General features: G+C 49.3%; 1 protein-coding gene across 16 annotated transcripts in view; it reads left to right on the top strand.

Moving 5' to 3' along the window:
• Window positions 1–15,062, top strand: part of plecb (plectin b) — a 348,566-nt gene that overhangs the window by 172,836 nt on the left and 160,668 nt on the right. For 8 of the 16 annotated variants that reach the window (XM_063044747.1, XM_063044753.1, XM_063044758.1 and 5 more), the window contains 4 exons: window positions 5,439–5,500; window positions 7,908–7,922; window positions 11,035–11,124; window positions 14,869–14,946. In XM_063044747.1, coding sequence (XP_062900817.1) covers window positions 5,439–5,500; window positions 7,908–7,922; window positions 11,035–11,124; window positions 14,869–14,946 — 245 coding nt within the window. The remainder of the gene's footprint in view (window positions 1–5,438; window positions 5,501–7,907; window positions 7,923–11,034; window positions 11,125–14,868; window positions 14,947–15,062) is intronic. The other 8 variants (XM_063044748.1, XM_063044756.1, XM_063044759.1 and 5 more) reach the window with 1 other exon arrangement.

Genomic DNA, 15,062 nt, shown 5'->3' on the forward strand with positions numbered 1-15,062 from the left:
CCGATTTTAAATATCCCTCTTTTTTTCAATCTTTCCCTGAGCTTGCCCCTCCCTGTTCCAGTAAATTCTCCGGGATTCTTAGCTGAGTGAGTTAAGGGGTTTCCTCTTCCGAGCGAAGGAGGAGAGAGGTGACTCGATGGAGGTGTAGGAGGTCACAGGAGGCACAGATTCTCCGAGGGTAGGAATGGCTAATTCAGGGAACCATAATTTTAAGGTCATTGGAGAGGTATCAGAGGTAGTTTTTTTTACCAAAGAGTGGTGGGTGTGTGAAACGCGCTGCCCAGGTGGTGGCAGATGCAGATATATTAGAGGCATCTAAGGAACTCTTAGATAGGTGAATAAAAGATAGAAAACTGGTAAAAGATAGAAAACTGGTTTGCTACGTAGGAGGGAAGGGTTAAATTGATCGTGGAGTAGGTAAAAAGATTGGCAATATATTGTGACCAAAAGGCCTGTACTGTGCTGTAATGTTCGAGCTAACATCCTTTGATCTCTATTCACACTTGGAGTATGGTTTTGGACACCTTGTAATGGAAGAAAATGTTATCAAACTATTAAGAGTGCAGAAAAGATTTACCAAGATGTTGTCTGAATCCAGGTGGCAGAGTTATGTAGCCAAGGACTTTGGAAGGTAGGCGATGAAGAAATAACTTGATAGATCTTTATCAGTTATGAGGGGTATAGACAGGGTGAAAGCATATCTTTCTTCCCCCCGGGAAGGGGTTGCTAAAACAAAAAGGCAGAGGGAGGTAGGAGATTGAAAAGGAACATCGGGGCAGCTTCTTTACGTAAAGGGTGGTGTGTATTTGGAATGAGCTGGCAGAAATAGTGGTTCGGGTGGGCGCATTAGAACGTTTAAAAGCCACATATGGTATATAAGTATATGAATAGGAGAAGTTTAGAGTGCCAAAACCCAAAGCAGGCAGATGGGACCAGGTCACTGGGAACATAGTTAGCACAGAACAGTTGGGCTGAAGGGCCTGTTTCTGAGCTCCATGACTCTATGACTCTATGACTCTTCCCTCCACTCGATCCATCACCAGTGTTGCCGCAGTGATCTCCTGGGCCCTGTTCACTGCCACTCCTCCTCAACCCTCCCCATACCCAACATATTAACCTCCAATGTCCAACCTTCACCCTTCACAAACTCTCCATCAACAGCAAATGTCCCCCACAGCTTCCCACGTCTCCCCACTCAACCTCCAACACCCCCTTGACCTCCGACATCTCCCCTCAACCTCTGACCTCCAACATCCCCTCTCGACCTCCAACATCCCCACTCAACCTCCAATCTCACCTTCTCAATGTCCAACCTCCGGTGTCCCTCCTCAACCGGCGACTTTTCCTCTCATCCCCCAACCTTCCCCTTAATATTCACAAACTCTTATTCAACCTCCAACCCCCTCAACCTCCAATGTCCCCCCCAACCTCCCCTTCAACCTTTAACCTTCGCCTCAGTCTTCACAAACTCCCATTAAACAACAAATGCTCCCCTCAACCTCCAGCATACCCTCTCAACCAACCTCCCTCTCAACCTCCAACGACCTCCAATCTCAACCCCTCAACGTCCAACCTCCAACGTCCCTCCTCAATCTCCAACATCCCTCTCAACCTCCTACTTCCCCCCGACTTCCAAAGTCCCCAGTTGACCTGCAAGCTCCCCCTCGACCTGCATCCTCCCCCTCGACCTGCATCCTCCCCTCGACCTGCATCCTCCCCCTCGACCTGCAACCTCCCCCCTCGACCTGCAACCTCCCCCCTCGACCTGCATCCTCCCCCCTCGACCTGCATCCTCCCCCCTCGACCTGCATCCTCCCCCCCGACCTGCATCCTCCCCTCAACCTCTGACATCCCCTCATTCTCCAGCCTCCCCTTCAACCTCCAACCTCCCCTCAACCTTTAACTTTTCCCTCAACATTCACAAACTTGCATTCAACAACAAATATTCACCCTCACCCTCCAACCTCCCCTACCTCTAACCTCTCCCACCACCTCCAACCTCCCCCCACAACCTCTGATGTCCCAACTCAACTTGCAACATCTCTCCTCAACCTCCAATCTCCCTTTTCAAACTCCAACCTCCCCTTCAACCTCCACAAACCCATTCAACAACGAATAGTCCCCCCACAGCTTCCGACGACCCCTCAACCTCTGATGACCCCCTCAGTTCCCTCTCCCTTTCCCCCTTTGTTTCCCCCCACTGCTCCCCCTCTCCCCACCCTTTCTCCCCCTCACCCCCACTCCCCACTCCCCCATTTTGTACCTCTCACCCGCTCCCTCTCCCCTCCACCTCTCCCCTTCCCTCTCTCCCCCTTCTCCCCCTCTGCCCCACTCTACTCTCTTCCCCCTCACCCCTATACCCATCTCACCCATCTCTCTCACCTGCCTCTCTCCCCCGTCCCTCCACCCCGCTGCTTGCCCTGTCTCTCCCCCATCTCCCCCCTCCTTCCTCCCAATCTCCCCCTGTATTCTGTTTCATTGTTATTTGAGATCCACTTGTTGGTATCATCTTGTAGATGGAGCTGGATCAGAATGTGGCCATGCAGTCAGGAGTGCACGGCGAGGAAAGTTGGGGGCTGAGGTCACAGCCTTGTGCAATCAGTGTTTAGAATAATCATGAGAGAAGTGTTGTTGCCTTTCTTTGTGGAATGTGGTCTGTTGGTTAGGAAGTCAAAGATCTATCTGCAGTGGGGATGCAGAGTCCTTGGACCAGGGGTTTGGTGATAAGTTTGCTTGGATTTTATACTATTAAAGGCAGAACTGTCATCTGTAAATGCCAGCCTGTTAGAAGTGTCTATACTGACCAGATATATATACGAATTGACAATAAACTGGACTGGTCAAAGAACACTGAGGCTGTCTACAAGAAGGGTCAGAGTTGTCTCTATTTCCTGAGGAGACTGAGGTCCTTTAACATCTGCCGGACGATGCTGAGGATGTTCTACGAGTCTGTGGTGGCCAGTGCTATCATGTTTGCTGTTGTGTGCTGAGGCAGCAGGCTGAGGGTAGCAGACACCAACAGAATCAGTAAACTCATTCGTAAGGCCAGTGATGTTGTGGGGATGGAACAGGACTCTCTCACGGTGGTGTCTGAAAAGAGGATGCTGTCCAAGTTGCATGCCATCTTGGCCAATGTCTCCTATCCACTACATAATGTACTGGTTGGGCACAGGAGTACATTCAGCCAGAGACTCATTCCTCCAAGATGCAGCACAGAGCGTCATAGGAAGTCATTCCGGCCTGTGGCCATCAAACTTTACAACTCCTCCCTTGGAGGGTCAGACACCCTGTGCCGATAGGCTGGTCCTGGATTTATTTCATAATTTACTGGCATAATTTACATATTACTATTTAACTATTTGTGGTTCTATTACTATTTATTATTTATGGTGCAACTGTAATGAAAACCAATTTCCCCTGGGATCAATAAAGTATGATTTTGACTATGACTATGAGATACTCCATCCATAAAGTCAAGTTTATTGTCATTTAACTATATATAGTGTATACATATACTACTATTGAGACAATGATTCTTTGGACCAGCCTGTAAAGCATAGTAGTATACATAACGTACATATAACACACAATAACTTCGAAAAGTAAGAAATAAATCTACAAATGATTTAAGCATAGGTAAACCAAAGTGCATAAATTAAATACTGTAAGGTACAGTACAGATTATTCAGTAACACTTCAAATGCGATGTGGCAGGGAGTTCAGAAGCCTAATGGCCTGAGGGAAGAAGTTGTTACCCGTCCTGACTGTTCTTGTTTTTACTGATGGTGGAAAGTCAAAGCAAATGCTGGATGGATGGGATCCTTGATAATGCTGAGGGCCCTGACTGTGCAGCGCTCCTGATAAATATCCCCAATGGATGGTAGGGAGTACCCTATGATTCTCTTGGCCGTTCTCAAAGTCTTTTGTTGGGACTTCCAGAGTAATGCTCAATTGCCCCCAGAGGAGATGGAGATGCCGCTGGTTAGGACACTCTCAATGCTGCACCTGTAAAATTCACTTAAGATGGTGGTGCTTCAGTCTCTTCAGGAAGTGGAAACACTGCAGTGCCTTCATGTTCAGAGAGGTGATGTCAGCTCCCAGGAACTTGGTGCAGTTAACTCTCCCAGTGGAAGAGCCATGTATGCGCAGAAGGGGATGGTTCATCTGTACCTTCCCAAAGTCCACAATGATTTCCTTTCTTGTCCATAGGTTGTTGTACTCACACCAGTCCAGCAGCTGCTCCACTTCCTCTCAGTACTCCCTCTTATTGTTGTTGATGAGGCCAACCACTGTTGTTCCATTCAGTTTGAGCTGAATCCTGCAACGCAGTCATGCGTCTGCAGTATGATCAGCAGTGGGCTAAGCACACAGCCTTGGGGAGAGCCATCGCTCAGGACGAGAGCTGTTGCTGCCCACACAGACTGACTGTGGCCTTTCTGTTAACAAATCCAGGATCCAGTTACTGACGGAGGTGTTGAGACCCAGCAAAAACAGTTTCCCCACCATTTTCTGGGGTAAAATGCTGTTAAACACCAAACTGAAGTCTATAAACAGCAAACCAGCATATTAGACCCCATATTCCAGGTGGAAAAGGGCAGAGTGAAGGGCAGAGGCTATTGCAACATCAATGTATTGAGCTGAGCGGTAAGCAAACTGGAAAGGGTCCAGTGAAGCTGGGAAAAAAGCTCTAGTGTGCTCCATGACCAGCTGTTGAAAACATTTCATAATGGTTATGTCAATACCACTGGATGATAGTCGTTTAAGCAGGTTGCCACCGCCTTCTTTGACAGTGGAATGATGGTTGTCGTCTTCAAAACTGAGGGGATGATGGATTATACCAGAGAGATGTTAAATATATCTGTCAGCATGTTCATCACTTGGTGAGCATTCTTTCAGTACTGGACCTGGACCACGGCTTTGTGTGGATTGACTCTGGCCAGGGTATTCCTCACCTCAGCTCCAGCCAGATGGAGAGGGGTGCCTTCCTCGCTAGCACTTTGTTCTGTGCATCAAACCAGATGTAAAATATGTTCAGCCTGGGAATGAGTAGCACTGGGGGACTGGTCTGATGGACATGTTTTTTCTGCCCCAGTCAGAAGAGGTTTCTGTCCTAGTAGGGAGGGTTTTATAACCCAGTCTGGGAGGTGTTTCTGCCCGAGTCTGGAGGGGTTTCTGTCCTAGTTACAAAGATTTAATAATCTGAGGGGGCTGCTGGCCCAGTCAGGAGGGGTTTCTGTCCTAGTAGGGAGGGTTGTATAACCCAGTCTGGGCGGGGGGGGGGCGGGGGGAGAGAAGTGTGTTTCCAACTCATTCAGGAGGGGCTTATACACATTTGGGAGTTTTGCCCCACAGAAGATGGTGTTACCTGTGGTATTAGTGGCCTCACTGCCAGTTTCACCACACTGTAGTGTGAATGTTAATGAAAACTTCTGTTTCAGATGAACGGGACAGAGTCCAGAAGAAAACATTCACCAAATGGGTCAACAAACACCTGATGAAGGTGAGTCATGGGGGTGGGACAGGGACTGAGGGAGGCAAGTGACTAATTGGGAGGGTTGTGGAGAGGGGCACTGCAGACCACATACGGATTGTGATGAGATTGGTGGAGTGGGGTAATGGAGTGACAAATGGACCGTTTGTGGGTGGTGATAGGGTTGGTGGAGTGGGCAATGGATGAAACGGTGTGTGAGTAGTAATGGGGCAGGTGGGCTGTACAAAGGTCCAAAGAGAACATAAGAGGGGCATAAGAAGATAAGAAATAGGAGCAGGAGTCGGCCAGTCAAGCCTGCTCCACCATTCAATAAGATCATGGCTGATCTGGCCATGGATTCATCTCCACCTACCTGCATTTTCCCCGTAACCCTTAATTCCCCTACTATGCAAAAATCTATCCAACCTTGTCTTAAGTATATTTACTGAGGCTCAGAAGTTAATTTTTATTATCAAAGTATGTATGCAGAATACAAAACTGAGATCTGTCTTCTCCAGATAGCCATAAAATGCAGAATACTACATAAGCAGTTGAAAGAATCAATCCCCCACATGAAAATTTGCAAACCCCAAACACCCCCAACTCCCCTCACATAAACATGCTCTCTTTCCCCTTCTTCCCCCCACCCCCCCCCCCGCCCCAGTGATTCTATGATACTGTGACTGTCATCAGCAGGAATCACAGAAGGTCCAAATGCCATAGGTTTTAGTTTGAGAATTTTAACTTTTCCAGTAGTGACTGTGAATTTCTTAAAAGTTAGAAGTGAAAGTGGAGTTTATTGTTATCTGCACAGGTGTGTCCATGTGTGCACAGGTGCGATGCAAAACTACAGCAGCATCACAGGTGCAGAGCAGCATTCACAAGGTCAAACATAAATTATACACAATTTTTGCAAGAAAAACCTCAATTAGAGCTTTGAAAAACACTTCTTAAGTTTGTTTTAATTCAAAGTGATCAAATTGGTCATAGTATTGCTAAACTGCAGTGATTTGGGTTTTGCTGGTCACTTCATGAATGGTTGAAAGGAAGTTACTGTTCCTGAATCTGGTGGCATGAGATTTCAGGCTTCTGTACCTCCTGCCTGATGGTCGCTGTGAGAAGGTGGTGGGGATCTCTGATGGATGTTGCTTGCTGTAGATAATACTGATGGTGGGAGGATGTGCCTGTGATCTATTGTGCAGAGTACACTACTCTGCAGCTAATTACTTTTCAGCACATTCAGATTGTTCTGGCAGATCATGATCAAGCAGTCAGGAAAATTTGAACTGTACATCTGTCGAAATTTGTTAGATGTTGGCCTGCTCTCCTTATAATTGTGTCAATGTGCTGGGCCCAGGACAAGTCATCCAATAACTTTGTACCTGAAAGTGACTTATTTGAAATTATATTTTACCAGAAAAGAGGCTGTACTTGACCTCAATTTAGGAAATGAAACCTGCTGAATCATAGGATTGTTGTTTGGGGAACAAACTGGTGGAGCGATCAGTAAGACTGAGACACAAAGATGAATAGAATTGTAGACAGTGTGGAGGGTGGTATTAGATTACAGGGCGATATCAGTGAATTGTGCTGAGAAGTGGTAGGTGGAGTTTAATCTAAATAGATATAAGTTCATGTGTTCTGGGAACAGTGATGAGCAACAAACACTTTCCTGGAGGAAACTGAGTTTGATTAGACTGTGAGAGGAGGCGTCATACAGAAGGCTCCAGGCAAGGGAGGAGGAGGGTCATATAGGAAGCTCCAGACAGATGTTTGAGGAAGGTTCCTGAACTTGTGTTGGAACAGAGAGTCTAGATCCCAGAGGGAGCTCAGTGCAGGTAGAAGGTCAATGTGTAGCGAGAAGGCAGGTGTATGAGGTTGAGTGGTATCAGGATCAGTCATGATGGAATGGCAGAGCAGACTCAATGGGATGAATGGCCTAATTCTGTTCCCATGTCTTATGGTCTTATCTTAACCTCTTCCATCCTGGCCATCAGTTTGTAAAGCATCTAGATCCAGGGGAATGAGCAGGGCAGCTGAGAGGCAGATCGTTAATCTCTCTGGGTGATGTACAGGTGAGATGCAGATTGATAATCTCTCCAGGTGAAGGGTGTGTCCCAGAATCAGACAAGTTTACCAGTTACCTGTGTGTCTGCACATATACTACTGCATGCTGTGGGAAACTGCTGCCAGTGGGTCCTGCTGGCATTATGCAACTTATCTTCTCTACATAGATACTAACATTCTCAATGCTCTTCTTTTCTTCTCTCCGTCTCATCCCTTCACCCTTTTTGTCTACCTCTGCTTTCACATTCCTTCTTTTCATCTTTCCTTCCCCTTTCCTTCCTAATACCCCTCCGTCCCTCTTTCTCTCCCTTCTTTTCCTCCTCCTCTTTGTCACCCTGTCTCTTTCCCCACCCCCACTTTTCCCCTGTAGCATTGGAGAGTTGAGGTAGGTGATGGTCTTTGTTGGTCTCTGTCCATGTTCATTGCTGCAGCATCTCTGCCAAAGGGGAACCCTCCCACTCCTTGGCCGTGCCTAACCCTGTCCTCTGTCTCTCACTAATCCTCCCTCTACCGACCCCACCCTCAAGGAGTGGGTCCCCTCCACCCCTGCTTCACCTCCTGCTCCACGCTCTGCTCTGTCACTCCCCCACTCCATCACGCAGCCTTCCCACAATCAGAGTGACCATCCCTGCTCCATCTCCCCTGCTGCCCCTCATCACCTCCTTCCTGCTCCATCACCCCCAACACTTCCTCCATTAGGGTGATCTGTAACTGAGTGGGTGGGTCACCGTTGAATCGGAGACAGGCTTGTACCTGCTGAAGACTGTAAAAAAACGTGATCACATTGAAGCATTGCGATTTCAGCTGACTCCTGACTCGGTTTATATGTGACACTTCAATCACATGTAAACACGCCCTTTGGCCCAACTCATTCATGCCAACCCTGATGCTTCGCTGACCTTGTCCCATTAGCCTGCATTTGGCCCATACCCCTCTGAACCTTTTCTGTCCGTCAACCTGTTCAAGTGCCTGTTAAATGTCATTATTGTACCTGCTTCCACCTCCTCTGGCAGCTCATTCCATATAGATATGTGGAAAATATACCTCTCAGCTCCCCTTTAAATCTCCCCCCTCTCACCTTAAACCCTCAAGTTTTAAACTCCCTTATCCTGGGGAAATTCTGTGACCATTCATCCCCTCTATGTCCCTCATGTTTTTTATAAACTTATTTTTCACCACTCAGCCTCCTTCACTCCAGAGAAAACAGTCCCAGTCTATCCAGTCTCACCTTATAACTCAAACCTTCCAGCTTACTGACACCCTTCCCACAGCTGGGCAACCACAGCTCACACACTACACCAAGTGTGGCCTCACTTTTATAACTATAACATGGCATTCCAATTTAAATACTCAGTTCTTGTCTGATAAGGCCGGCGTGCCAAATATCTTCTTCATTACCCTGCCTACCTGTGTCCTTTTTCAGTGAACTCTGTTGCTGTACCCCTGGGTCTTTCTGTCCTACAGTACTCCACTGGGACTTGCCGTTCTCTTCAATGACTAGCCCTAGTTTAAGAGTGGTGAACTCCCCTCCGCTTTGAGAAAGATCTGTCACTCCTGTAGCCACTCCTCAGCATGTGCAATGCAACATACAAAGAAACTGGGCAGAAATCTTTTTGGGTGTTTGATCTGTTGCTCCTCATTCCAGCATCTGCAGCCTATCCAGTCTCTCCTTATTACTACCCCTCTCCATTCCAGACAACATCCTGGTGAGTCTCTTAGCACTCTCTATTAATACCACATCTTTCCTGTGGTGTGGTGACTCGAACTGCGCTCTCCAAGTATGGCATAAGCAGTGCTTTGGCCCTGAAGTTGTCTTGCAAATCTCTCACTTGCACCTGTCCTGACATCATTAAACATAGTAGCAAGCTACCTAGTTGATGTTACCAAGCGGAAACAGTCCAATTGCTGCCGTCTTCCATTGTCATGAATTAAGGTGTTGGAGGTCAGTCCTCCCAGGTATCAACTCAGGAACCCCTCAGATCAGTGCCCCAGGCCCAGCAATCTTCAGCTCTTCATCATGACCTTTCTTCCACCAAAAGGACAGAGATGGTGGTCTGGTCAGTTCCATTTGCAACCCTCAGTAACTGTTTCAGTCCATGTTTGCATCCACTACAACCAATATTCAGGGATGCGCAAGTGGAAAGTAACATTGTGACCCAGGCTGCTACCAGCATTGAGGTGGTGGGATTTACTGGCTGGACTTGGTCGGATTGGGTCTTGATTGGTCGAGTCAAGTTGGCTTTGGCTAGTTTGGTCAGGTTAGTTGGGTTGAGTTGGTCAGTTCGGGTTGGGTTTGGTCAGGTCGGGAGGGTTTGGTCGAGTTGGGTTGGTGGAATCAGGTTGGTTTGGTTTTGGTCTTGTTGGATCGTGTCAGGTTGGGTTTGGTTGGGTCTGGTCAGGTTTGGTGGAGTGGTTTGGGTTGGTTGTTGGGCTTTTGGTCAGCTCAGGCTGGGCTGGGATTGGTCGGGCTTGGCTGGGTATGGATTGGGTCTGGTTGGGCATGGACGGGTCAGGTTGGGTTAGGTTATGTTAGATTGAGTCAGGCTGGGTTGGGTTGGGTTTGAATGGGTTGGGTATGGATCAGGTCAGATTGGATTAGGCTGGGTTTGGTCTGGTTGGATTTGGTTGTGTCAGATCGGGTCAGTTTGGTTTGGGTTTGGTCTGGTTAGGTTGGGTTTGGTCATGTTGTGTTTGATCGTGTTTGGGTAGGGTTGTGTTTGGTCGGGTTGGTTTAGGTTTGGTTGGATCATGTTGGGTTGGGTTGGGTTTGGTCATTTTGGATCAGGTCAGGTTGGGTTTGGTCGGGTTAGATTAGGTTGGGTCAGGTTGGGTTTTGTCTTGTTTGATCAGGTTGGGTTTGGCCAAATTAGGTTGGGTTTGGTCGGGTCGTGTCTGGTGGTATTTGATGGGCTGGGGTTGGGTTTGGTTGGGTGGGCTGGGTTTGATCTGATTGGGCTGGGCTTGGTCGGGTCGGATCGGGTTGGGTTTGGTCAGGTTAAGTTGGGTTTGGTCCTTTTGGATCGGGTCAGGTCGAGTTGGGTTTGGTCATGTTGTGTTTGATCATGTTTGATTGGGTCAGGTTGTGTTTGGTTGGGTTTGGTTGGATCATGTTTGGTTAGGTTGGGTTGGGTTTGGTGGTTTTGGATCAGGTCAGATTGGGTTTGGTTGGGTTAGGTCGTGTTCGGGTTGGTCATGTTTGGTCGTATTTCATGGAGTGGGGTTGGGTTTGGTGAGGTCAAGTTGGGTGTTTTTGGGTAGGGTTGGGTTGGGTTTGGTCAGGTTGGCTCTGGTTGGCTCAGGGTGGCTTGGTTGTGTCAAGTTGGGTTTGGATTGGGTTCGGTTTGGTCGAAACAGGTTGGGTTTGGTTGAGTTGGGTTGGATTTGGTTGGGCCAGGTCAGGTTGGGTTGAGTTAAGTGGGGTGGAGATTTTAAGCATCATGATAGGATCAGTATGTAGTCTATCTGGGGAAGTGATCACACTCCATTATTTTTGCCAGGCCCACCGCAGTATCGATGACCTGTATGAAGATCTGCGTGATGGACATAACTTGATCTCGCTGCTTGAAGTTCTCTCAGGAGATTCATTGGTGAGTCTTGGAGAGTGAATTCTTTGTTTAACTTTGTCTTTAGCTTTTGCTTTTGCTTTTGCTTTTGCAACTCCACCACAATGTCCTACTAACAGGTTTGAACTAACCAAAAATCCAGGCATCATCCACCTGCCCTATTATCCCTCAGCGAGAACACCCACCTGCCCTATCATCCCTCAGCAGAGAACACCCACCTGTCCTCCCCCTCCCTCAGCAGAGAGCATCTACCTGTCCTCCCCCTCCCTCAGCAGAGACCATCTACCGGTCCTCTCCCTCCCTCAGCAGAGAACACCCACCTGTCCTCTCCCTCCCTCAGCAGGGAACACCCACCTGTCCTCCCCCTCCCTCAGCAGAGAACACCCACCTGTCCTCCCCCGCCCTCAGCAGAGAACACCCACCTGTCCTCCCCCTTCCTCATCAGAGAACACCCACCTGTCCTCCCCCTCCCTCAGCAGAGAACACCCACCTGTCCTCCCCCTTCATCAGCAGAGAGCACCCACCTGTCCTCCCCCTCCCTCAACAAATAGCACACACACACACACACAGATGTGCCTGTGTGGGAAATTTCGCTCCCTCACTGTGGCAACTCTGTCACTGGGGGGGGGGTCTCCATCGAGTGTTCTTTTTGCTCTGAAGGTCTCAATGTGGGATTGTTGGTTTTGTGTTGAAGCCTCTCTTCTGTGTTTAGGTGGGTGCAGGGACGGGACGGGTGTGTGCTGCAGGGACAAGACAGGCAGGGACAGGACAGGTGTGTGCCGCAGGGGTGAGACAGGCAGGGATGGGATGGGTGTGTGCCGTAGGGATGAGACAGGCAGGGAAGGGTCAGGTGTGTGCCACAGGGACGGGACAGGTGGGTTCTGCAAGGAAGGGACAGGGGAAGGGTTAGATATGGTCCTTGTGGCTAAAGGGATCGGGGGTATGGAGAGAAGACAGGTACAGGGTTCTGAGTTGGATGATCAGCCATGATCATACTGAATGGCGGTGCAGGCTCGAAGGGCCAAATGGCCTACTCCTGCACCTATTTTCTATGTTTCTATGTGTGTTGCGCAGGGAAGGGACTGGATAGGAGGGGACAGAGGGAGAGAGTGGAGGGAGAAGAGTGAGAATGGAGGGTGAGGGTGAGGATGGAGGAGCAGAGTGAGGACGGAGGGAGGTGGAAGATGAGGCTGGAGGGTAAGTACAGAGGAAGAGGGCAATGGATGCTGCCCTTCAGTGGGGTTTAGTGAGCAGAGGGGATTTTTGGGTGGATTAGGTCAGTCCAGATCTGGGAGTGGGGGGTGCAGTCCTCTGGGTCTGGGGGGTGTTGGGGTGGTCCAGGTCTGGAGTGGGGTCAGTTTGGGTCAGTGCCCCAAGGGGTCCGGATTGGTGTCTCTTTCCTGGTCAGTGACTGTTCCATGCCCCGAGGGGTCAGGCTTGAGGTCACTTTTCAGGTCAGTGCCCATTCCACACCCTGAGGGGCCTGGTTTGGGGTTTCTTTCCTGCTTCTTTCTTCTCCTGCTTTGTATTGTTTGCTGAATTGTTCCCTTACCTATGACCTTTGCACTTTATCCCCTGCCCCTTCCTGCACCGCTCCTGCTGTGTAGCGGAAGGAACGAGAGATGAGGAGGCGTCTGGTGAGTGTGTCTGCCTGGAACCTCTGCCGCATGCCTGTCCCCACGGTCAGACCATCACAGATTTCAACTGACCTCTGGTAACAGGCCAGGACCTTCCCATCTCATTGCCTGGCTGTTTGATTGTTGGTTGGAGCCAGTATCTGTGGAGCTGCTCGAGCAGTGTCCAGTCTGGGTGACCACATACGCTCCACCCCCCCCCCCATGTGTGTGTGTTGGTGTCTAACTGTGTGTGAGTGGGTGGCTACTGCATGTCATCATTTCTGTCACTGAAAAGCTTTGCAGGGGCAGCTCCTTACATCGTGAATGAAGCTCCCCCCACACCACACTGAACGCTGTCCCTGCAGAGCTAATATTTCAGCTCAGATTATCGGTCACTGCGCAGCAGCAAGTGGACTTTGGTTGCATTTGGTTCCCAGGTTGGGAACTGTGAGTGAGAGCAGTGTTTTGCCTCAAACCTGTCCTGGGTTCTTATTGGTACACTCCCTCCCATTCACTCAGGTTGAGGAGGCATGGAGAGTGCAGGTTTGCCAGGGACTGACCGGTGTCGGAGCAACCGGGTATGACAGGGCCTGACCACTATCTGAGTGACTGATTCACACAGGTTGGGGTGGCACGGAGAGTGAGATGAGACCACAGACTACATCTGGTATTTTGGAGAGCTGTTACTGCCTGGGTAACGGAGAGGTGCAGTATTCAGTGAAAATGCTGCACCCAGCCCAGTTTATTGTTCAATACCAAGCCGGACCTGGGTACCCTGGAAGTAAGTGGTTATTGTAAGTAAACCTGAGCCAAAACCAAGCCAAGAGGCAAGGAGAGCTGAGAATTCATTTATAGCCATAATCATTGATCTTTGGAATGTGTTTTCTTTCTGAATGATAAAAGAATTCTTTCTCCTCCCCCCCCTCGTGTCCACACTCCCAATGGATCAACTTTCTCCTCTCCCCTCACCTCTCCCCTGTGCCCACCCTTTCAATTCTCCTCATTGTCCACAGTCCCAGTTGACCCACACTCCCCTCTCCCCAGTGTCCATGCTCCCCCCCTAATGTCTACCTTCCTCTCTCTCTCTCCCCAGTGTCCACCCTACCCTGTCTCCCCGGTGTCCACCCTCCCCTCTCTCCCCAGTGCTTACACTTCCAACAGACCCACCTCCCCCCTCTCCCCAGTGTCCACCCTCCCAGTGGACCCACCCTTCCCTCTCTGAGACGTTGTTCAGGCCACACTTGGAGTCGTGTAAGCAGTTTTGCTTTCCTTATCCAAGGAAACATGCTGGCATTGCAGAGGATCCAGACGAGATTCACGAGAATGATCCCAGGAATGAAAGGGATTATGATGGCTCCGGGCTTGTACTCACTTGAGTTTAGAAGAATGAGGGAGACCTCATTGAAACCTATTGAATATTGAAAAGCCGAGATAGAGTAGGCGTTGAAAGGATCTTTAACCAGAGGGTGTTAAATCTGTGGAATTCGTTGCCACAGATGGTTGTGGAAGCCAAGTCATTGAGTATATTTAAAGCAGAGGTTGATGGTTCTTGGGTAGAGTGTGAAAGGTTACAGGGTAAAGGCAGGACAATGGGAATGAGGACAATAATGATTCAGCCATTACGAAATGGTGCAGCAGACTTGATGGGCTAAATAGCCAAATTCTCCTCCTACATCTTATGGGCTTGTGGTGAGAAGTGACCACAGTCCCAAAGTGACTGGCTTTGTCGGAGTGTGACCACTGTCTGAGTGACCGATTATAACGGGGAATGACCACTGTCCGAGTGACTGGTTATTATGGGGTGTGATCACTGTCCGAGTGACCGGTTACAACGGGGTGTGACCACTAGCTGAGTGACCGGTTATAACGGGGTGTGACCACTGTCTGAGTGACTGATTATAACGGGGAATAACCACTGTCTGAGTGACCGGTTATAATGGGGTATGACCACTGTCTGAGTGACCGGGTATGATGGGGAATGACCACTGTCTGAGTGACCGGGTACAACGGGAAGTGACCGTCTGAGTGACTGGTTATAATGGGGAGTGACCACTGTCTGAGTGACTGGTTATAATGGGGAGTGACCACTGTCTGAGTGACCGGGTACAACGGGGAGTGACCGTCTGAGTGACCACTGTTTTCTCTTCCTCAGCCTCGAGAGAAGGGTCGAATGAGGTTCCACAAACTGCAGAATGTTGGTATCGCCTTGGAGTATCTGAAGCACCGGCAGGTAGGGGACATCACTTCCCCATCCCCATCTGCTCTCCCTTTCCCCTGTACCTCCACTTCTCCCCCTCCAGCCCATGCTCCCCGTCATTATCCACAATCACCCCTCCATTTTCACCA

This window comes from Mobula hypostoma, chromosome 3 (genome assembly GCF_963921235.1).
Source record: "Mobula hypostoma chromosome 3, sMobHyp1.1, whole genome shotgun sequence".
Lineage (NCBI taxonomy): Eukaryota > Metazoa > Chordata > Chondrichthyes > Myliobatiformes > Myliobatidae > Mobula > Mobula hypostoma.